Source organism: Martes martes (assembly GCF_963455335.1).
Source record: "Martes martes genome assembly, chromosome: 6".
Taxonomy (NCBI): Eukaryota; Metazoa; Chordata; class Mammalia; order Carnivora; family Mustelidae; genus Martes; species Martes martes.
The window spans coordinates 85,568,547-85,590,775 of NC_137893.1; the positions used below are offsets into that span (position 1 = coordinate 85,568,547).

The window sequence follows — 22,229 nt, forward strand, 5'->3', positions numbered from 1 at the left end:
CGAGGGCAGAGAGACTTGCTTGAACACACATCTCAAGAGGAGCAGAGTCAACCCTGAAACCCAGGTCTCCTGGCCACCAGGCCCACCCCACACAGCCTACCATGGGCATACGGGATATGTGAGTGGGGTGAGGGTAAGGAGCAGAGGAAACTCCTATAACTGTCAGGAGCAAGATAGAAGGGTCCAGAAGTCCATGAAGCCATACCAGTTGAGAATCTGTCACTCACTCAACAAGTATTAATTGAGCGCCTACTACGTGTCAGGCACAGTGAACAAAACAACAGTGAATAAAAACAAAGATCCCAGTCTTTAAGAAGCTTAAGTTCTAGTGGGAGTCTGTTTGTTCTGTGACAAAGCAAAAATGGCAAAACAGAGGATTAAAAACTCACCCCCACCTTATCCAACTGTATAGTTGCAGTGTCTGTATGTCACCCTTGTGGTGATGTGTCCTTTGTTTTCTTAGAACCCTGCACCCATCTCTTCAGTATGTTTCCTGCTTCCTGGATCCCTCCTCTTCATCCTCCAAAGAGGCATCATGACAGGCAAGAAGGGGCCTGCCCTTCTGGATCATGTGGGGCCAGGGGATGAACATTAAGAGGGCCATTCATGCGGATGGCCAGGCGGAAAGGAGGAAGCCAGAGGTCCTGCTGTGTCAAGCCCGGAGCAGGCTGCCCCTTGACCCATCATTGGTGGGGACAATCCCCAAGAAGGACCCCTCTGTCAGGGACGGCCATGGTTTTAGCTCTCAGACTCAACCATCCACACCCCACAGCAGAGGGAGGGGGAAAGCGCAGGAATAGGAGGGAGGGGCAGGGTTTCCCCAGGGGAGTTCCAGGTCTAAAGTCATCTTTGGTAATGAGGATATCCAGGCTGGACCTCCCTGAACTCCAGCCGAGACAGAGTGCATTTCTTGGGTATTTCTACAGAAGCTTCTGACATTAAGATAAGTGTACCAGTCACATAAATCATGGTAAACACACATAGTACTTATGGTTCTTTATTCCTTGGTAGATCAGCTTTTCAGGGATCCCTAAACTGAGGGGAAAGGAACAGTCTTTCCAGGCATTTCTAGTATGAGGGAGAGACACAGCCCTGCCTCAGGGACTTCCAGTCTGAGGGGAGACACAGCCCTGCCCTCAGGGAGCCCCAGTCTGAGTGAAAACACAGCCCTGCCCTCACAGAGCCTCAGTCTGAGGGAGGAGACACAGTCTTACCCTCAGGGACCCCAGTCTGAGGGGAGACACAGCCCTGCCCTCAGGGGGACCCAGTCTGAGGGGGAGACACTGCATAGGGAGCCCCAGTTTGAGGAGTGGAGACAGCCCCATCCTCAGGGTGCTCCAGTCTGAGGGAGAAGACACAGCTCTACCCTCAGGGAACCCTAATCTGAGGGGAGAGACACAGCCCTGCCCTCAGGGAGCCCTAGTCTGAAGGCAGACACGGCCCTGTCTCGAGAGAGCTTCTGCCCTTAGGGGGAAGACACAGCCCTGTTGAGGGAAAACATCCAGTCTGAGGGGAAAGACACACTTTCTGATCTCTAAGTGTTTCTGAGAAGTTATACTTCTGTCTTCCTGCCCCTGTCTTGCCTCTATTTCTTTCTCACTCTCTGCCTCTTTCTCTTCATCATGTGTGCACACACACAGAAACACATACACACACACACACGCACATGCAGACGTTCAGAAGAAGGCTTAAAAAAACTCAAGACCCAATTTCAATAAATGCCACAACACAGTGTAAACTCTAAGAACTATAGAGACCCAGATTCAGGGATCCATCAAGGAAGATCTTGAGGTCGAGCTGGTGGGGGAGGCTCCAGAGCTCACCTGAACTCAGGGGCCTTAAAGCCAATGGGCTTTCTGAGGCTCTGAGTGTGACTATCCTTGCCAGCAGATGTATCCTCTGTGGTCACTGGGTTGGGGGTGTGAACCTCCCCACCTTGGAGCTGTTTCCTCCCAGCCTCAGCAGTCCCTATGCATCCTTGGCTGCTAAGGAAGAAGGACCTGGAAGGGTGAGGAGCACAATGACTGGAGACATCTCAGAGGCAGAGGAAGATGGGGGCAGTGGAGCTGACCAAGAAACAGAGAATCCCTACTACACACAAGCACGCACACACACACACACACACACACACACACACCTGCCTTGACTTCCAGAGCCCAGAGGGGAGAGAGCCCAGGCTTTCGCATCTTCCAGGGATGTGCTCCATTGCCCTTGTTTGGGACTCGATGCTGGGGAGGGCCCAGGGGTGGGCAAGAGGGGGCCCTCAAATGGATTCATTTCCTGTAATGTTTAGAAAACATCCTTCTGTCGTTTGCATAACTCTAGTCACTTTTTGTCCCAAGAAAAGAACCATTCCATTCATTTATAAACATGGAAACTAGAGTCTGTCCCCCAGAACAGACACTGTCCCAATGAGAGCTAGAGGGAAGGAAGCCATGATGTCCCATGAAGACATGGGGCACAGAGAAGCTGTGAAGTCCGCCTTTCCCGTGCTCTTTAAACTCAAGGTGGATTGCCTTCCTTGCTGTTTGTTCAGGCTGGAGGCTGAGGAATGAAGAGTCGACGTCTTTACCGGCAGAAGCACCACTTGGCCAGACCGCCCATCTCCCAGACAGGTCACTGCTCCAGTGATGGGGAGCTTGCTGTCTTTCGAAGCTGCCTTGCTTTCACTAGATGCCTCTCACGGGGGTGGGGGGAGGGTATGGATTGTGAGGCGGCTGGGTCCCCTGCCCTCGGCCCGGCACAGAGGACGGGGCACTGGAGCTCGCCCTCCATGTGACACAGAGGCCCAGAGCCTTCCTGGCTGCGTCTGGGAACTGGTCCTGGGAAGCCAGCTTTCACAGATGGGCTTTTGCTCTCAAGTGGCCCCATTGTGCTCTGGGGTGGCGCCAGGGAGGCGGGGGTGGTGAGGTGAGAAGGCTGCACGGGGATCCACTACGTGATGGAGGTACACGGGGCCTCGGTCCTGGCCCGGCCCCTCCTCAGGCCTGGCCTGGCGCCTCCCTGCCTTGGCATGGCTCACGCCGGATTAGGGTCCAGCCAGACTTCCTGCGCAGGTCTAGCCACTCCTGAGCCCTGGGGGGCTGAAGGAGGAGTGTAAGCCCCAGGGCTACTGTCTGGTGGACAAACAAGATGTTTATTCAGTGAAGGTGAACGGGAAGGTCCAGAGATGAAGCTGCTGGTGCCCAGGCCCAGGCATGCGTACTCGGACATCAACACCGAAGGATCTATGCTAGACATTTAGACGCACGCACGCACGCACGCACCCACAGACTCTCTGTCTTAAAGGAGTGGCTCGGGTCCAAGTCTGTCACAGTAGCTACCAGTGCCAACATGGAAGAGAACTGGCCCAGAGAGGGACGGAGGCGGTAGCTGGTGGCAGGGACAGGGCACGCGGGGGCCACTGCCAGGTCTGTGGTGTGGCGCCTCTGGAGTAAACAGACTGGGCCTTGTTTGATCTGGGATGCTGTCCTGGAAGGCCCTGCCTCACCAGACTAAGGATCCACACTCTGGGACCTTGGGCATGGAGAGTGGATAGATGGACAGATGGACCCCCAGAGGGAATCTGAGACCCCCTTGGACCTTGCTCCTCAAAGTATAATTCATGGACAGCAACATGATGGAAACGTAGAGTCTTGGGTCCAACCCAGGCCCACAGATTATGCATTTACATAATCAGGTTGGGGAGGCACTTCTCTGGGAGCTTCCTGGGCCCTGGATGAGTTTCCCTGTGAGCAAGGCACAGAGGACAATGTCATTGCAGCAGACTTCACTGGAGTCTGGAAGGCACCCCGCCATTTCCCAGCCTCGGGGGTGTGGCTACATGTCTGGCCTCCCAGGTGGATGCATTCATTCATCTCCCAAGTGTTCACTACAGCAACCTGCAAGGCATGGGAGATACAGGAATAAGCAAAACCCAGACACAGTGACTGCCCTCGCGGAGTTCTGGGGCTCGTGGGACTGACAGCTAAGGTTTTCCTGAAGTGTCACTTGAGCAGCATTTGAAGAGGTTACTTTGGTCAAAAAGGGAGAGAAGCCTATTCCAGGCAGAGGGAACAGCACAAGCAAAGGCCCTGTGGTAAGATGGAGCGTGGCTGGTTTGAAGAACTGAAGATCACCGTGGCTGGAAGGCAGAAAGGGGGCAGAACCACTGTATCAGATGACCCTGAATGTGAAAGTCTCCAGTGAGCCAGAGTTCCCAGGTGCCTGCCACACTCTTTGATTCAGAGAATCCTAGAATGCCAGGAATGGAAAGAACATCAGGCTTCGTCCATGCCCATGCTTTGAACCTGACTTCAAACCTCAGCTCCGTCATGAATGAAGTGTAGCAGTGACCTTGGGTAACAAATTTTTTGTCTGAAAAGTGCAAGAAGTGACACCTACTTTGCCTGGGCTGGGAGTACCTCGTGTAAGACTTTAATGAGGACTTAATTTAGCTAGGACACATTTAGGCTGCTACTAAAAAGAGAACCCCCTGGGTGCCTGGGTTGTACAGTCTGTTAAACGTCTGATTCTTGGTTTCCACTCAGGTCATGATCTCCCATACAGAGATCGAGCCCCACGTCTGGCTCTGAGCTCAGCAGAGAGCCTGTTTCTCCCTCTCCCTCTGCCCCACCCCATGCTCATGCTCTTTCTCTCCCTCTAAAATAAATAAGTAAATCTTTAAAAAGAGAGAGAGACCCCACATATAATGACTTAAACAGGAAACAATTTCCTTTTTCTGTTGTGTAAAGGTCCGAGTAGATGATATGGTAAGGAGAGCAGCCAAGTGGTGATGGAGAGCCAGGTGTTTCCCACCATTTTGCTCTCCCATCCTCAACACATAGCTTCATCAGATCCAAAGTGGCGGCTGCAGATCCTGCCATCACATTTGGACCCTCCTTCCTTTTAGAGGCACCATCTAGATGTTGCGCCCAGCCTTCTGCTCATATCTCATTGGCTAGAAATTAGTCATGTGGCCACACCTAGCCACAAGAGAGTCTGGGAAATGAAGTCTGCACCACGCGCGCGCACGCACGTGCATGTGTATGTGTATTACTACATGAAAGCGGGAGAATGGATATTGAGGGGCCACAGAGGGTGACACAGAATCTGAAGGTGCAGCTGGAGTCAGGGCACCCAAGCAGGTGTCTCTAGGATTCTCCTCTTAGCCTTGAGCTGCCCTGGACCCCCTTCACTGAACTTGTTAGGGTTGGGGTCTGTCCTGCTCCACAATCCACCTGCCTTCCTACCAACTTGGGGAAGCAGATCCAGGCTGTGAGGGCTTTGATGGTGTGGGGTCACAGTCATGGGAGGTGGTCCCAGCTCTTGAGGGCCCCCCATGACACCACACACTGGGTTTTAGGAGGGTCTGTGGCAGGCTGGTAGGACAGCTCTGGAAGAGGGAGGTTTCCACTACTCACACTTGTCAGAGGCTACTCTGTCTATCCTCAGGGTACTGGGAGAGGCCAGTGGGGTGGGGAGTGGGCTGGCTGTGGTTTCATTACCTGCTCCTGAGCCAGGACCAGGGGTGCTCCCACGGAGCAGTTTCCCACCAGATTGTGTGACCCCGAGAAGGCCAAAACCCACACCAGGGATTCCTGGGGCTGCGTCCCTCCCACTGTCTGGGCAACTCATCACAGCTGGCTGCTGGCAGTGGCTCCCCTTCTGGGCCTCTGCTCTCGCCTCCCGTGTCCCCAAGGGGAACTGGGGGAGTGTGTATGAAGTAGGGGTTATAGGAGATCGGAGTTTCTCAACTTTGGCACTGTTGACCTCTTGAGCTGGATAATTCTTTGTCCGGGGGGCTGTCTGGTGCATGGAACGGTGTTTGGTAACATCCCTGTTCTCTCCCCACTAGGTATCAGTAGCACCAAGTCCCTCCTCAGTTGCCAGATGTTTCCCGGAGAAGCAGGGGAAATCAACCCTGGATGAGAGCCACCAGAAAAGACTGAAAATGTCCTGATTTCTTAAAGGAAGAAGTCAGGGATGGTTGGAGAAAAAGAGGGGAGAGAGAATGGGGGGAAAGGGAAAAGAGAAAAACAGGTGGGAGAGAAAAAAGAAGGAGGAAGGGATAGTGAGAGCAAGAAAATGAGAGAAAAAGAGAGAAAAAAAAATAGAAGGAGCAAAAGAGAGAAGCAGGTGTAGAGGGCCAGAGGGAGGGCCAGACCCGAGAAGGCAGGGAGGGCAAGTAGGCTTGGGGATTGTGCAGGAGTCTGGGGATGTAATGGGGCCATGCAGGAGCTGGCTTTGGTCAAAGAGACCATCTCAGAACTCTAGTGTCATGGTCAAAACCGAGGTCCTGGCACCCTACTCTCTGGAGGCTGGGCTGCAGGGCAGAGCTTTTGGGGTCAAGCTTCTCCCTGGTCTCTGGCCATGCTGCTTTCTTAGTGGGGTTAGAATTTGAATGTGGGATTTCCTCAAAGTTTCCCTAAGCCTCAATTTTCCCCTGCAGAGAATGGGCCATTGCTGGAGAGAAAGAATGGAGGATGCCTGCTTTTCATGTCTTGCTCTCTCCTAGAACCCCACAAAGATGATGACCATAAGGCGTGGCCCACAAGGACAAAAAGAGTGGAGCTCAACTGTAGGCAGCAGAATTCTGGAAGCTGGAAAAGGGTAGCCTGGCAGAAGCTGCAGCTTCACTGCCTGGACTGGGCAGGGCGGGGGTAAGAATGGGCAGGTGAGCAGGCTGCTGGGGGGGGGGTACCAGGGGAGCTCAGTCCGTTAAGTGTCTGCAGGTCACGATCCCAGGGTCCTGGGATTGAACCCCGCTTGGGGCTCCTTGCTCAGTGGGGAGACCTCTCCCTCTGCCTGCTGCTCCCCCTGCTTGTGTGCACTCTCTCTCTCTCTCTTTCTCTCTGTCAAATAAATGAATAAAATCTTTAAAAAAAAAAAAAAAAAGAAGAAGAAGAAAACTCAGACTGCTTCGAGCTGCGAGTGCCTTGTACGGCTCAGCATGGGGCAACACGAGATCCCTCTGAAAGGAGGTGCAGTTGGGGCTGAGGAGGACTAGTTGGAAGTGGGCAAAGGAGAGAGAGCCCCAGGCCGCCTCTCGCATCTTGTGTAGCTGGACACTGATTTCCCCACCTTAGCAGAGAATGGGCTTGCTGATCATCAGAGACGTTTACACAGCTGAGGAAAGACTTAAGTGCCACTACCCTGAACACAAGCAGTCAGCTCCCTGAAGCCCTTCCCCACTCCACATGAGAACTGGAAACACGTGTTCATGTGCTGGCACATTCTAGGGAATCTCTTGAGGAAAATTGGCCTGAGAGAAAAAGCCTACAGAGGCTGACATTTAGGGGGTTCTCAATGAGAGGGTCAGCTTGCCACCACGTCCCTGAGGCACAATCCCTGGTCCTACAATCAGAGACTCAGTCTTAAAGATGAATAGACAACCATGGGTCGCTGGGAAATGGAAAAGAGGCATTGCTATGAAGAAGAAAACCAAAATAAGCAAGTAAGGAAAAAAAAAACAACAACTCAGAAATGATGCAGAAGCCAGAATCTTTTTTGTCTCTTTGAGATAATATTCTCAGAGATAAGAAAAATGCTGTCACCTTTGAAACAAGAATAGGTTGCAATAAAAAAGGAGCATTCACAGAATAAAAAATAGTTCTGGAAAATTAAAAATATGATAGCAGTCGATTTGCATCCTTGCTAAAAATATTTAAACTGATTCTCACCGTGATCTTACTTACCCCATAATACAGGGGTTGGAGGGATGAATGAAATGGCATGGTGAGGAAATAATCAGACAAATCCAGCACGTAGGACATTCTGTAAGACAACTTGCCTAGACTCTTAAAATGTCAATGTTGTCAGAGAAATAGAAAGAGAATCTATCGTGGATTTTAAAAAGACTAAGGACACCCAACAACCAAATAAAATAGATAGGATCTCCGTTCAAATAGACCAGCTATAAAGAAAACGTGGACACAATTGGGGAAATTGGGATCTGGACAAAATATTGAAGATATTATGGGATCATTGTTAATTTTGTTAGGGGTGATAATAGTGGTGTGATTGTGTAGCAGAACATTTTTAATTTAATTTAATTTAATTTTTTAAAAGATTTTATTTATTTATTTGACAGAGATCACAAGTAGGCAGAGAGGCAGGCAGAGAGAGAGAGGAGGAAGCAGGCTCCCAGCTGTGCAGAGAGCCCGGTGCGGGACTCGATCCCAGGACCTCAGGATCATGACCTGAGCTGAAGGCAGAGGCTTTAACCTACTGAGCCACCCAGGCGCCCCAGAACATTTTTAATTTTAGGGTCTGCAGGCTAAAATACTTAAAAATCAAGTGTGGGGGCACCTGGATGGCTCAGTTGGTTGAGCATTCTGCTCTTGGTTTCAGCTCAGATTGTGATCTTGTGGTGGGATGGACCCCAGGTTGGGCTCTGTGCTTATTGGGGAGTCTACTTGAGATTCTCTCCCTCTCCCTCTGTCCTTCTTTCCCCCTGTCCCCCACTCATTCCCTCTCTCTCTCTCTCTCTAATAAATAAATCTTTAAAAATTTTTAAAAAATAAAGTGTAATATGACCTTCAAATTCCTTTCAAATGCCTCTACCAAAATAGATAGTTCATAGATAGATATATAATAACAAGCTTCAATCTTGTCCTGTGCTAGTACAATAACTACTAGTCACATGTGGCTACTAAGCACTTGCCATCATCTATCTGAATTGTGATATGCTGTGATCATAAAGTACACACTGGATTTCAAAGACATAGTACAAATAAAAGGAATGAAATTTACCTTGATTGTTTTAATAATTATTTATTAAAATATATTTTGAAATGAAATATTAATTTCACCTGTTTCTTTTTACCTTTTTAGTGTGGCTACTAGAAGTTTTTTTTTTTTTAAGAATTTATTTATTTGAGAGAGAGAGAGAGAGAGCATGCGTGAGAAAGATCATGAGCAGGAGAGAGGGGTAGAGGGAAAAGGAGACTCCCCATTGAACAGGGAGCTTGATGCAGGACTCAATCCCAGGACCCTGGATTCATGACCTGAGCTGAAGGCAGATGCTTAACTGACTGAGCCACCCAGGTGCCCTCTACTAGAAGGTTTAAAATTACCTATGTGGATCACATTATATTTCTATTAAACAGTACTAACCTAAATGTCAGGAAAAGAATGTTAACTCGGTTATTTTTTTTAAACTTTTCTGCATATCTGTGATTGTCTTAATAAAAAGTTATAAAAAGAAAACAAATAATAAAGTAGAGGGCTTTCTTTTTAATCACTAAGAGTATTGACAATGAAGTTTGGAAAATCCTCTTGAAAGTAGAATAAGGGGACACCTGGGTGGCTTGGTAGGTTAAGCATCTGCCTTTGGCTCAGGTTGTGATCCTAGGGTCCTGATATCAAGTCCCACAGTGGGCTCCTTGCTCAGCTGGAGCCTGCTTCTTCCACTGCCTGCCACTCCCCCTGCTTGTACTCTCTCTCTCTTTCTCTCTGACAAATAAATAAATAAATAAAATATTTTTTAAAAAAATAAAGTAGGATAAGAAGACACAAAGTAAAGATTAGAAAATCAGAGAACCAACCCGAGTCCTAACTGAAAAAGTATAGAACATAACAAGCATAGAAAGGAGCTGAACAGCATGAGCTTCTGGATTGAAGGGAAACCTGAGGGCTAAGTGAACTCAAGAATATACAGACAAGTGCTCCAGTAGCTAAAGAGACCATAAAATATTTCCAGGGTGAAAAGACAACAACACAGGTCACATACAAACGCCCCGGAATTAGAATTTCACAGAACTTCTCTGCAACCACACAGGAAGCTAGAAAACAAAAAGGAAAAACTCTCGAAATTCTGAAGGAAACAATTTCCAACCTAGGGTTAGATACCCAGCCCAGCTATCAATCAAGCTAAAGGTAGAATAAAGATCTTTTTAGACATACAAGATCTCAAACATTGTACTTCCCTCACACCATTTCTCAGAAAGCTGAAGGAAGTGCTCCATCAGACAAGGAAGTAAACAAAGAAAGATAGAAGACAGTGGATACAGAAAACAGGGGCTCCAGTGCAGGATGGAGGCAAAGGGAATCCCCAGTGAGTAGTGAAAGGACAATCCAGGATGTTAGCTCTGTAGCAGGCCTAGAGAACACCCAGGGGCAGAAAGATGTTTGGTTCAGAAGGAAATTTACCAAGAAATAAACAAATGGGTCTGATGGATAATCCTGGGAGGAGTTTTACAATTGTACAGGGGGCTTGGAAATTAATCAGTGACAGAAACATACAAAATTAAGCAAACAAAACATGTGGAAAACAAAATGAATGCAAGAAAGTGTAACCAAGTTCACGAGGTAGAATTTACGTTGTCATAATAACGTGAACATATAAATTAAAATCCAACTATAATAGAAGGGCTGGGGAAGAAGTTTGGGTGTTGGAAGCCATATGGAGCTAATCCCCATCTTTTCTAGTAGGGAGATGATCATTTCTAAAATAGGATAACAAAAATAATGATGGGGCACAAAAATAGCTACACGTTATTTGGAGAAGTGGAAGAAAAATAAGAAATGGTTAAAAAGCCTAGAAGAAGTTACCTCTGGGGGCTGGGGATGGGGAAGGGTGAGGCAGGCAATGCCTGTTTTTCCGTTACCGTCTGTGTAGTATTTTTTTTTAACTTTTTGGAAGCATTTTTATATATATCACTTTGCTAAAAATAAAAATTGAATGAAAAGATGAAAAGAAAACTCAGGCCATCCAGGGCAGGGCAAGTGAATGCCCAGAACTGAAGGTCATTCCAGGTGTCACTGCCTGGCAGCTGCCTACGTCAGCAACTCCGGACATGGCCAGAGGAGCTCTTTTGGAGAAACATTACCCTGCCCACCCCCATGACTCATAGGCTCCCATTGTTTCCACCCCCCTGCCATTCTCCCACTATGGCGATGCATGCGCTGATGTGGGGAGCAGAGACAGAAGAAAATTTCTTGTGCTCTTTGTTTAACTGTGTGCCCCACTCCCATCCCCAGGGGTACAGGCTTCCTTGCCAGGGACCAGGTGTTAAGCAGGTGGGTACTGGGTGCCAAGAAGGAGAAAAAACAATCTTAAAATACCCCTATGCCTTCCCATTGTGGAAACTCAGAATCATGTGTTTGAGCAGGACCTATGAGTTCAACTACCAGCATCTCCAAGGAGTGGACACCAACCCTTTGCCTGACTACGATGAATGACAGGGACCTCAGTGTCTCAGAGGGACAATGTGGGGTTTGGGGGCAAAGGGAGGGGTGCATAGGGGTCTTCAGTGCTTATAGGCTTTTGTAGGGGCTGTTCAAGTCCCATTATATTAATCAAGGCCCACTGGTTATAAAAGGTGAGGTTCCACGGAAATATTCAGCTCTCGGGGAAGCCCAGCCTGTCCAGTTCCTTGTCTCTGCCTGTCTTACTATGTGTCTGCTCTATCCTTCTGCTTCTCTCTGCATACCTTCTTCCTCTGACTCACACATGACCTCAGAGGTCTGCCACCACTCCCAAGTCTCCATGACCTCACGGCTCTGCTCGCCACCGCTGTCTCAGTCTCTCAACATCCTTGCTTCGAATGCCTAGCTAGGTCATCCCACTGGTGCATCTCGGTTCCAGTTTTCCTCTCCCAGTCCAATCAGTGTTGCTAAGGGGGAACACATGGTTCAGAGATACAAGCAATTGTCTGAGAGGTCCCAGCGGAAGCAAGGGGCTCTTCATCATCTCTGATCTTCCTGAAGCCCAGACACGCTTGCTCCTTTCCAAGGTGGGCAAAACCTCACTGTTTCTCCCAGCCCGCTTCCCCCCAGCAGTTCACATGGCCAGTCCAGTAGGGGCTTAGGGCAAAGATGTGCTGGACACGTGGCACATCTGGCCATGTTGAACATCTGGCTCTCTGAGGAGGGGAGAGCCGTAATTTGCAGTGCCTGCCCATTTGCATGGTGTCACTGCTCCCACTATGGCCGATTTTCAGCTACCAACACGATGTCCCAAAACGTGAAGTTGGGGAGAGAAGCACTGTAGTTCCCATTATATAACAGTCCTTCCATTTACCTCCAGTAGATGCAAATATCCTCAGAAGCTTGGGTAACGGTGGCATGTGATGAGGAAATGAGGAGCTCTGCCTATCACATCGGTTCTTACTATGACTTGTGTGTTTGTATAATTTAACTTCTAGTACAACCAGCTTGTGAGATGTCTGAAGCTGGAGCCACTGGGTCCCCTGAGCCAGTTCGAACAAGGCTCCCGAGCACTGAGTCGGGAACGTGCCCCTGGTGGGAATCTGAGCGGAAAGAGAGACAGAGAGGGGGCCTGACCGCCTGGCAGGTCATTATCTGTTCCTCATTTTCCTTCCTCCTTCGTCACCAACATCAGCTGTTCCAGGTAACCTAAGAGGGACAACAAATAGAGATGATTTGAATTGAATGGAGTGTGATGTCAACACCCCAAACAGAGTGGCTGAGCTGCAGGTGAAGGAATCACAGAATGACAAGGACGTTCCCGTCACTGGAGGTAAACACGGATTTCAACGCAGAATGAAAACACCGGCAGGGATGGATTCCCAGGGGCTCCCAGACACACTGAGGGATCTGCCCTCTAACATCTCCGGCCAGGTGTTCCCAAAACCTGGGTATTTCCGAGGTTTTACCCCAGACCTCCTGATTCAGAATCTCCCGAGACGGAGCCCCCAGGAACCCCGTGGTGATTTTTGGGGGCAGTCGTCACAAAGGCTGGAATTGGGTCACCTCCCGGGTCCTGCGGAGGACGATTGGCTGGGAATTGTGGCCAGCACACCTTCCCTGGGAACCTCTCCCTTGAGCAGGGGAGCCTGCTCTGGCAGCCAGGTGTGGTAGTTAGTAGCCCAGGCTGGGACTTCTTAGCTTAGAACTGAGGCTAAGCGCCTAGCTGTGTGAGTTGGAACAAGTTATATAACTGCTCTGAGCCTCAGCTTCCAAATGCGGCTAATGTTGGGATTAAAGGAGACCCTGGACCTAAAGTGTCCCTGTCAGTGCCTGTGTGTGGTAAGGATCCCAAAACGGCAGACCTGGCTATGGTCACACTGCCCAGATGGCAGCAGCCCCCAGGCCTCCCAGGACTGTTTAAACCTAGCAGAGAGGGTATCAACATAGTTGGGGACCCCAAAATAGAAGGGGCTTTGATATCTTGCAAGTAAAAAATTTGGTCTTACTTAGGTAAGGACTTAGGGAATGTGCATGTGTTTGGCCTCAGCTGGGACGCTGCTTCAGTTTTGGATTCAGGGAAGCAGATGTTATTTGCGTCGGATGTCCCAGTCCCTCCTCCCGATCTGGGTGTCAGCCCCGCCGTAGTGGACAGCCCCACACACGCTGCCCAAGAGCTTCCCCCGTGTGCCTCGGTGCTACTCTGCTTTTCCACCTCAGAGCTCTCTCTAAAGCTGGCAGAAAAGTCACTCAGCTTAGAGCAAGTCCGCCCTGTGTCCTCATTATTTCCTGCCGGGTCACAAACCACCTCAAATCTCAGAGGCTCAAAACAACGCCTATCATTTATCTGCTCGTGGTTGGCTGGGATGTCTTCCACATGGCCTGGGATGTCCAAGGATGTGCCTTGGCTGGGCAGATTCTCTGTCCCCGTGCCTTCCCCACGTGGCTAGTCTGGCTCTTTGCAGCACGGGGCTCAGCGTACTTGGGTTCCTAACATTTCAGCTGGTTTCCTCAAAAGCTCAAAGGTGGGGGCTGCCAGACCCCTTAATAGGTAGGTTCAGAAAGCACAGAAGGTCATTTCTACAGTGTTCTCTTGATCAAAACAGTCGGGCCACACGCCAAGGGAAGAGACTCCACGTCTTGCTGGGGGAGTGGCGAGGTCACTTTGCCAACAAGTATGTGGGAGGGGAGACATTGTCCAGGCCATCTTTGGACAATGCTGTCTGCCATATCCAGCCTGCATGGGAGGAAGGTTGGGACTAACGCCCCTGGGGGCACCCTCAACCAATGAGGGTGGCATGTGGTGGGTAAATGCAGGGCTCTTGTCCTCCAGAGGGACAGTTCTGAGGTGCACTGGACAGGCTTTTCAGGAGATCCCAGCAGGACTGAGCCCCAGTTTCCCACAGTGGAACCAGCTCAGTCTCTCCACAATGCCCCCTTTATTTCCTTTTGCTCTTTCCCCATCTTTGTCCCCCCTCCCTTTCTGTACTTCCTCCAACCATCTCCCAGTTGTGCTCTTAGGCCTTGTTCTCCTGAAAAAACAAACCAAGACACTCAGTTTCGTCACTTGAAAAAGCCGTTTAAATTGGGCTGTAAAATTTTCACCTGCCTCCAGGGGCTGTTGAATGATCCCACAAGAACGGACGTGAACAAGCTTTGTAAACTGGGTGGCCAGCCACAGAGGTGAGGGGTCACTGCGAGTGGAGGTATTACTCCCTAGGGAAGGCAGGGACTTGGGGGCTGCTGGTGTGGGAGGTCCAGTCCCCCAGGTCATCTGTGAATGGTGACTGGGGCTGCTGTGGGGGTGACGAGTGGTGAGGGCAGAGAGGTGAGGGGAGCTGTGAGGGGAGGGGTGTGGACAAATGAGGCGTGCTGTGTCCCGGTCCTGGCTGCCAGACGGAGGTGACTTGGCACAGTAACGTGACTCAGCAGGCCACCACCGCCTGGGACAAGGTCCCTCAAGATCATGTACCCAGCTCTGCTGAGACTCGCCCTTGTGGGATAAGATCTGCCTCCTGATTTGGCTTCTGCCCCAGGAAGAGAGACAGAGTTACCACTGGGAGGGTCCAGGACTCTGGCTCATTCACCTCCACTCAGGAAACCCTGAAACACTGAGCCCTTCTCCATGGGCCCTGCGGGAAGTATCCGAAAGTGAACAAGCCACTCTGCTCTCTTGGGGGTCCCGGCCAGGGACGAGGTGTGGGACACCGGGCGGCAAGCGCCTTGAACCGCACTGAAGCAGCTGCTTGCTGAACTCCTCCCAGAGAAACTGGCGTCCACCATTAATCCCACGAGGCTTTAGGATGCCACAGGGAGAGAGGAAGGGCATAGCCCGGAAACAGCATGGGGCAAAGTCGTGGGTGGCCTGGCTCATTGGAGAAACTTTTCTGTGGCTGGAGCCCAGAAGGAGGTGGGGGTGGGGATGGCCATTAGAGGAGGCTGGAGAGAGGGGGTGTCCGGAAGAGCAATGGGAGCCCAGAAGTTCAAAGCAGGACAAAAAGGGGAGTAGGTTTGAGTTCTGATTCTCCCTGCTGGGTGCAGTGATGGCCAGGTGGGAGAGGGTCTGTGTTAGGGCCAGCTAAGGGTACTCACCCACTCATTCAACGAACATCTCTAGAGCCCCTTTCAGGTGCCAGGCCCTGATGCCTGCCGCTGGTGTGCGGCTCCACGTGAGGGGCCGTGGGGGCTTGGATGGAAAGAAGGGGCAGGCGAATTTAGGAGTTCTCACTGTATTACACAAACACATCCTGGAGGTTCTCACGCTGCTCTCTGAACCAGTTGTGTATGAATTTGGAAGTTGGGGGCCTGTTGCTTCAGGGGTGACGAGCTGTTATTTCGGGGCTGAGCTCAAACATCAGGGGCGCCACAGAAGGGCAGCCAGTCCTGGAGACCCCACCCAGCCCAGCCCAGCCTGCCCCCCTCCCTCCTTCCCCTACTCTGCCCCAGGCTCAAGAAAGCATTATCACCAGGGGGCCTGGGAGAAGCTTGACCCACCTCTGCAGTCAGGAGTCGAAACTCTCATTCAGCGTGGAGCTACGGGACTCCTCCAGGATGACACTGGAGATTGGAGGAAACCACCCTTAAAAGGATTTTACCCCGCCCTGGAAGGAGCCCTCCACCCTTTCCCACATGATAGATAGATGACCAAAACCTGATTGGGGGACAGGCACAGGGAGGGTTCATCAGAGAAAAACAGCCCGCCAACAAGCCCATCAAAACCCCTAGACATAGAAACTCCATGACAGCGGCCTTGGGTCCCCTCCCTCCTCAGGAGATGTGCAATCACTTTGCTATCCCCTCCATACACCTTGCTTCGCTGCCCAGCCCTCCTTCTGGTCTACCTCTTCATTCTTCCGATGCAGTGTGACCAAGGACTTCGGGCACTTAAGAGGAGAGGAAATCCTGTTAACAGGGTGTCACTGACACGGGTTATGAATCCGGTGTCAACAAGAGGGTTCCCGTCGGGGTCCTCTCCCCAGACTCCCAACCACCTCGTCTACCTTCCGTGTCTGGCAGCTCACGACCAACTGTGACCGTGACTTGAGGTCTCACCACAACCCACCTACCACATGGCACCCCTGCTCTGCTTCAATCCCTCAACAACTTGGGGCCTCCTGGGCCCCACCTTTTACTAGGAAATCTCCTGACTCATCTTAGCCATGGTCGCCCCAGACCACACCTCCACACCAATCTGGCATTTGTGCTTGTCTGTGGGACGCTGTGCCTGGTAAAGACAGGCTCTCTGAGCCTTCATCTCCTTAGCTGACAATGGAGCCCAGTGACCTGTGGTGTGGGGACGCTCCAAGGCGTTATTTGTCAAAGGGCTTGGTGAAGCCGTCAAGCGCTAAATAAGGGTAGCGCTTAGTTACCTTGAGGTTGAAAGGTGCTAAAGCAAAACCAGAGAATCTTGGACCTGTTGTGGGGGGAGGTTGTGGGGGTGGGGAGAAGGAAGGCGAGGGAGGGAGGTGGAGAGATGTTCTGGTAGAGGTAGGATGATATCAAGTAGCTCTAGAATAGGTTGGTATGTTAAACACATAGGACCCTTTGTAAACACATCCATGCCTTCGTGAAAATTGTGACTCACTCCTGAAACCACATAACTTTACATTTTTCCCCAACAGACTCCAACTTTTAACTAACGTCCTGTCTGGTGCTGTTTAGGCGGCTCTGGAACCATAGAAGAGACCAGTCTCAAACTCTTTAAATGGACACAGACAGGCTCAGCCTGGTCAGTCCTCCTTTCACATTCTTTCTGGTCCCCAGGGCCCATCCCCCCAACTCAAGCCTGGTCCTGTTATTCTCTGGCCCAGCTTCCAAGGCAGGAGCCCTTCCAGGGGACATCAGTGGCCACAAGCACAGGCTTGCTCCCTCCTCCCATGCCGGTGGCTGTGACAGACCCAGGAGTGTGGCTGTGTGGGTTTGAATTCAGGCTCACTGTCCAGAGATCTTGCCCCAGTCACCTCTCCATGCCTCTTCCCCTGGCCTGTAAAATGGGCACATACACCTACCGCATGGTAGGATCTTTTGCAAGATCAGAGTTCATTTGTGGAGCAGGAGCATGAGCAAACTGCGGACAGTTTACATGATCCCCATCACTGCTCCAGAGCTCTCCCCTGGCTCCTGACTCCTTCCCAGTTCTAGGATCCTTTCCGTAAGGCTCTTCCCCATCCACCTTCAGACCTGTTAACTGCCACCTCCTCCAAGAAGCCCTCCCTGACCACCTCATCTTAACTAGCCGCCTCCTTCCTACACCTCCTCACTTTTTTTTTTTTTTTTCCCTTTCCCTTCTGGACCACCCCAATCCTCACCATGACTTGCACACTGTCATCCGTTCTTCCCACCCCCAATCCTCCCAGACTGCCCCCACAGAACACACGCATGCCAGGCTGCCCTGTCCATCTTCAAGGCTTTATTGTAAAAATGTTAAAATAAATTACATTTAACATCATTGCTAGTATGTACATACAGTGTGTGAGTCCAGGATGGCCAGCGACATGCCAGCAAGGTCGGGCAAGGAAACTGGGATGAACTCATTAGAACATTCACAGAGAAACAGAAGGCCACTCCTTCTCACCCAGCTGCCCGGCCAACACAGCCCTGGGTCACAGGATGAATGCAGGTAGGGTCACACACGCCCATCACCGTCTTCACATGTCGGCAGCGGGGGGAGGGGTCTGGCCCCACAGTATGGGGAGGGGGCTGAGAGGCGGAGAGTTTGGGTCAAGGGTGATCCCTCGCCTCCTGGCCAGCGTCAGTCACCCATGAGGGATGCCTCCCCCCTACCACCACCACTCTATGTGGGGGCTTTCGACAGCATGATGCTGGCTGAGCCCACCAAGAAAGGCCCAGCTGAGCTGCGGGTAGGAGGGAAAACAGGTGGCATCCCAATCCTTGGGAGCCTGCTCTTCCCCCCTGCCCCCCCACCCCCCAGCTCTGAAGCCAACAATGGAAGATCAAAACAGCAGTTTATCAAAAACAAAACAAAACAAAATAAAACCAAACCATACAGGGCAGAGAGGCTGGCCCCAGGGTGTGCCTGGCAGAGGACCTCTGCTGCCCCACACCAGAAGGAGTCTGTGTGCAGCTTCACATTATCTTTTGCTCCCCGTGTCCCCAGTCTTTTCTTAAACACACAAACGCACGTGTGCACACAAATGACGAACCGTGGCTGCAGGTGGGGAGCTGATTCACATCTTTGGTCCCTCCCATGTGTAAGCCAAGAGTGACTCGGCCTCTCCCACCATGGGCGCCAGGAGGGCCAGGGAGCCATGAGGTCCTTGTTCTGGGCACAGGGGAGGCTGGGGATGGAAGGAGCCAGAGCCGAACCCAGTCCTGCAGTACCCCCGCCACCGCTACCCTCTCTTCCCACAGCGTTCCCAGGGAGAGGAAAGGCCTGCATCTGTCACCTCTCGGCCAAAGAGTGAGTCAGAGAACTAGGCTCCGGGTGGCTTGGTCTGGGCAAAACCAGGACTCGGACCCTGGGCCAACTCAGAGCTTGCTGGGGGTCCTGTGCATTCGGAGTGTTTCAGCATCTGCCCGGGGTCTTCCCCTCCCTTCCCCTGGGTGCCTCTTCCCTACTGAGCTTGCAGTAGGGCCTGGCGGGCACACGGGGTGGGGTTGGGGGATGCTTATACGGGCATCCCACGCAGCGCCCTGCTATTTGCTGAGGAGCTGGAGCGCTCCCCACACCACTGCTGTACCTCCAGCAAAGGCAGGACCCAGGGCTCCTAGTGCCCTCCCCCGACCCCCTTCTGAAATACTAGCTATGTGCTGGGCACAGAGGAGCTCATTAATACTGGTGAACTCAAACAGCTGGGGCTCCGAGCCTAAGAGAACCGTGTGACAAGCTCAACCAAATGTCTGAAGACCCATGCAGGCGCAGGCCTCCTGAAGGGTCACCTGCCAGCCCACACCCGTCTCTGAACCACCAAATACACCAGCCTCCCACTGCCAGCGTGCCCATTCAGCCAGAGAGCAGGGGCCCTGCCCTGGGTGCACGCCGAGTCTGACCCGCAGCATCTCGCCGGAGGGGATGGAAGGTGAGGAAGGGCCCTGGCCCCCCACTCCCAGTTCCAGGGCTGCCCCCCACCAGGGGCCAGAGGTCCCAGCCATAGTAGGATGCCCCAGGATGAGGGGAACAGAAGCCATCGGAGGTGGGGTGGGGAGCCGGGCCTGCCTCACGTGCCCCTGGGGCAGTCTGACTGACTGTACTCGTTCATAAGCTGTTCGTAAGGCACAGAGAGCTCCGACTCGGTGCTGGTGAAGGTGGACTCGTCCGACGACGGGAACTCGCCCAGGTTCAGGGGCACCTCGGCTTCAGTCCCCTCCTGGGGCCTCTCCTCCCCAGCCAGGTTGTCCTCTATGGAGGACTTGGATGTCTCCTCGTCCGAGAGGCCAGCCTCCTCGTTTGCAAAGGTGACGCTGACGTTCTGGAAGATGAGCGGGTGGTAGTCCTGGGCGTCCCACGGCTCACCCTCCTCGCTGATTCGGTCCAGCTGGTTAATGAAGACCTCGGAGGTCGGGGAGCCCTCCTTGGGGGGCCCTGCCCCGGCCTCCTCGCTGGGGGGCCGTGACACATGGCCTTTACTTCTTAGCGTCTGAGACACCTCTTCCAAGCTGGGCACCCGGTTCTTGGAGTAAACCACCAGGGGGGACAGAGAAGTGGGGAGGGCTGGAAGCCCACCCCCCTGGGGCCCCAGCCCCGGTGCTGGGACCCTCTCCCCAGCCCCGCTCGTCTTCATTGCCTTCTTCCCGATCTGCTTGATGAGGTCATTGTAGGTCTCCTCCTTCTTGGACAGAAAACTGAAGATGTTGACGTCCTTGGATGCCGTACTCCCAGTCACCTGCAGAGCCTTTCTGGAGTGTGGGGAGCTCTCAAAAGACTCCTTCCGCCGCCGCCGCCGCTTCTTGATGGCCTTGTGGACCTCCACGAACATGCTCACCTTCCAGTTGACAAAAAGGGACAGCCAGGCCAGCCCCAGGTAGATCCAGAGCTCCACAAAGTAGCGGTACAGGGCGTGGTAGTTGGCGCTGGGGTTCACACCTGCAGACGGGACAGGAAGCCCCGAGGGTCAGAAGTGGGTCAGCAGGGACCTGAACACACGTCAAGGCCACAGCTGTGTTCTCTGAGAGCAGGCACAGTGTCAGAACACAGTGTCAGAAACCAGACTGTTCTACCATCCTGATGATTCATGTCCCTATCTTAGTCCCCAACCTGCCTGAGCCTCCGTGTCCTCAACTGTCAGAAGTCAAGAGAGTGGTTCTCTAGGATAAGGTAGGCTCCAGGTCCCAGGTGATGGGGAACCGGTTAATGTAGCCACCATACTTGTCAGGAAATAGTTCATGAATGTTTGCCTTTCGATTATCCACTGTACCACATCTAGGTGTTTTGTGCACTTTTGGGGATGTATATATTATAGTTCAGTTAAAACCAGGATGGAAACTAAGTGAGTGCGTGGCTGGCATATTCACGGCATATTCACAGTGGGGGATGGACTCACTGGTCTAACATGAATGGGGCTGGTGGGTGGGCCAAGAGGGCTGTGCCCACCGGTTTCAGCACAAACTGTTCTGGAAAGACGTGATTCTCCTTCAGTGGGGTCTGGCTGCTCCCTGAATTCCTGATTCTGCCTTCTTCAGACTGGCCCTTCCCGTGGTCTAGAGGACTCTGCCACCCCACATCCTCCTCCTCTGAGCCCAGGCTCCTGACACCTGCTCCAGGGAGTCCTCCAGGGTTAGCCTGTGCAGCTCTGACTGATCTCCTACACTCCAGCGTTATGAGGTTTCCAGCTTAACTTCACGTTTCTAGACCCACTGACCTGCATTAGTATATATCCTGCCCCCGTCACCTTCCAATTGGGAGCAGTCTAGAAAAGGGATGAGGGGAAGGGGGCTTCCTGCAGAGTGGGGCTCCCGCAGGGCAGGGACTATACAACCCTCATCAAATTACAGGTCACTGAGGACAGGGACTGTGTTTGCTCCTGGAGACAAGCAGTGTCTCTGAGGGACGCTCGGGGCTCTTGGTCACAAGTAGGGTGAGATGACAAGGAGGGCGCATGCTAACACAGCTGGGTCTTATCCTCAGCACTCATTTGATCTTTGACCACCCTGTTAGGTAGGTGCTGTTCTTTTTAAACCAATCTTAAAGATGAGGAAACTAAGGAAGGGGCCTGATGTTTTGCTGGAGCTGAGAAAGTATGGGTAAATACATCCCACTTCCCCAGTACAAAGGCTTCTCCTTGCCCACTCGGGGTCCCTTAGGCAATGGCGGGGCTGTGCTTCCGTCTAAATTTATCTCCCAAGACAGTAGGCCCTGAGCTGCTGAGGTCAGGAGAGTGTTTGGGCCTCTTTCCTGTCCCCCCTCACCACCACCACCCAACCATCTCTCCCAGCATTTGGAGTCTCCCCTTACAATGAGGCAGAAGGGTAGTGACCTGCTCCTGCCCCCTAAGAAGGGGGAGGGCGGAGACCAGAGGCCCCTGGAGCAAAGGCTGGGGTCGGCTGAGCAGGGCAGCAGGCATTGAGGGAACAAACACGGGGTCAGTGCAGCCAAACGGGGGTCAGGAAGATGAAGGGCCAAGATGCAGTGCTGGCCAGAGGCACAAGTCTTAGAGGCTGTGGCCAAAGAATTTTACCACCTGCCTGGATTAAGTAGAGGAGGAGTGGGAGGGACTGTCCCGGCCCCAGAGGGTGGGGCAGCTTAGGAGAAGGCCTCTCTTGTTTCTAAACTGCCTGTGGCAAGAGCAAAGTTTCGGGCCTGTCAGCCAAGCCTCTGGACCAGCTCCCTCCACTCCTGTGATGGGAAATAAGGCAGGCAGCTCTGGGACAGGAAGGGGACCCCCTGGCCTGGCTCCGGGGCTTTCTGGGTAACAGGCTCCAACTCTGCAGAGGGGGAAGAACCTACCTCCTGCCCCGAGTGAACCTAGGCCTCAGAGCAGGGGAAAGAGAGGGAGAGGAAGCAGGAAAAGCTATGGCCCAAGAAAGAAAGGGAAACAGAAGAGGACCCCTTTTGGGGAAGGGGCTGCTGCCCAGGACACTGAGCACCTGCTGGGGCCCCAAAAAAGGTCCCCTGAATTGCACATGGAGAAGCAGAGGTCTGG

General features: G+C 52.2%; 1 protein-coding gene across 1 annotated transcript in view; it reads right to left on the minus strand.

Annotated features, from left to right (window-relative positions):
• Positions 1 to 17,522: 17,522 nt before the first annotated feature.
• The window catches only part of KCNK5 (potassium two pore domain channel subfamily K member 5), a 38,212-nt gene continuing 33,505 nt past the window's right edge, over positions 17,523 to 22,229 (minus strand). Inside the window, exon 5 of the mRNA XM_080805732.1 lies at positions 17,523 to 20,173. Within this exon, the coding sequence (XP_080661858.1) occupies positions 19,308 to 20,173 (866 nt within the window). The 3' untranslated portion in view covers positions 17,523 to 19,307. The remainder of the gene's footprint in view (positions 20,174 to 22,229) is intronic.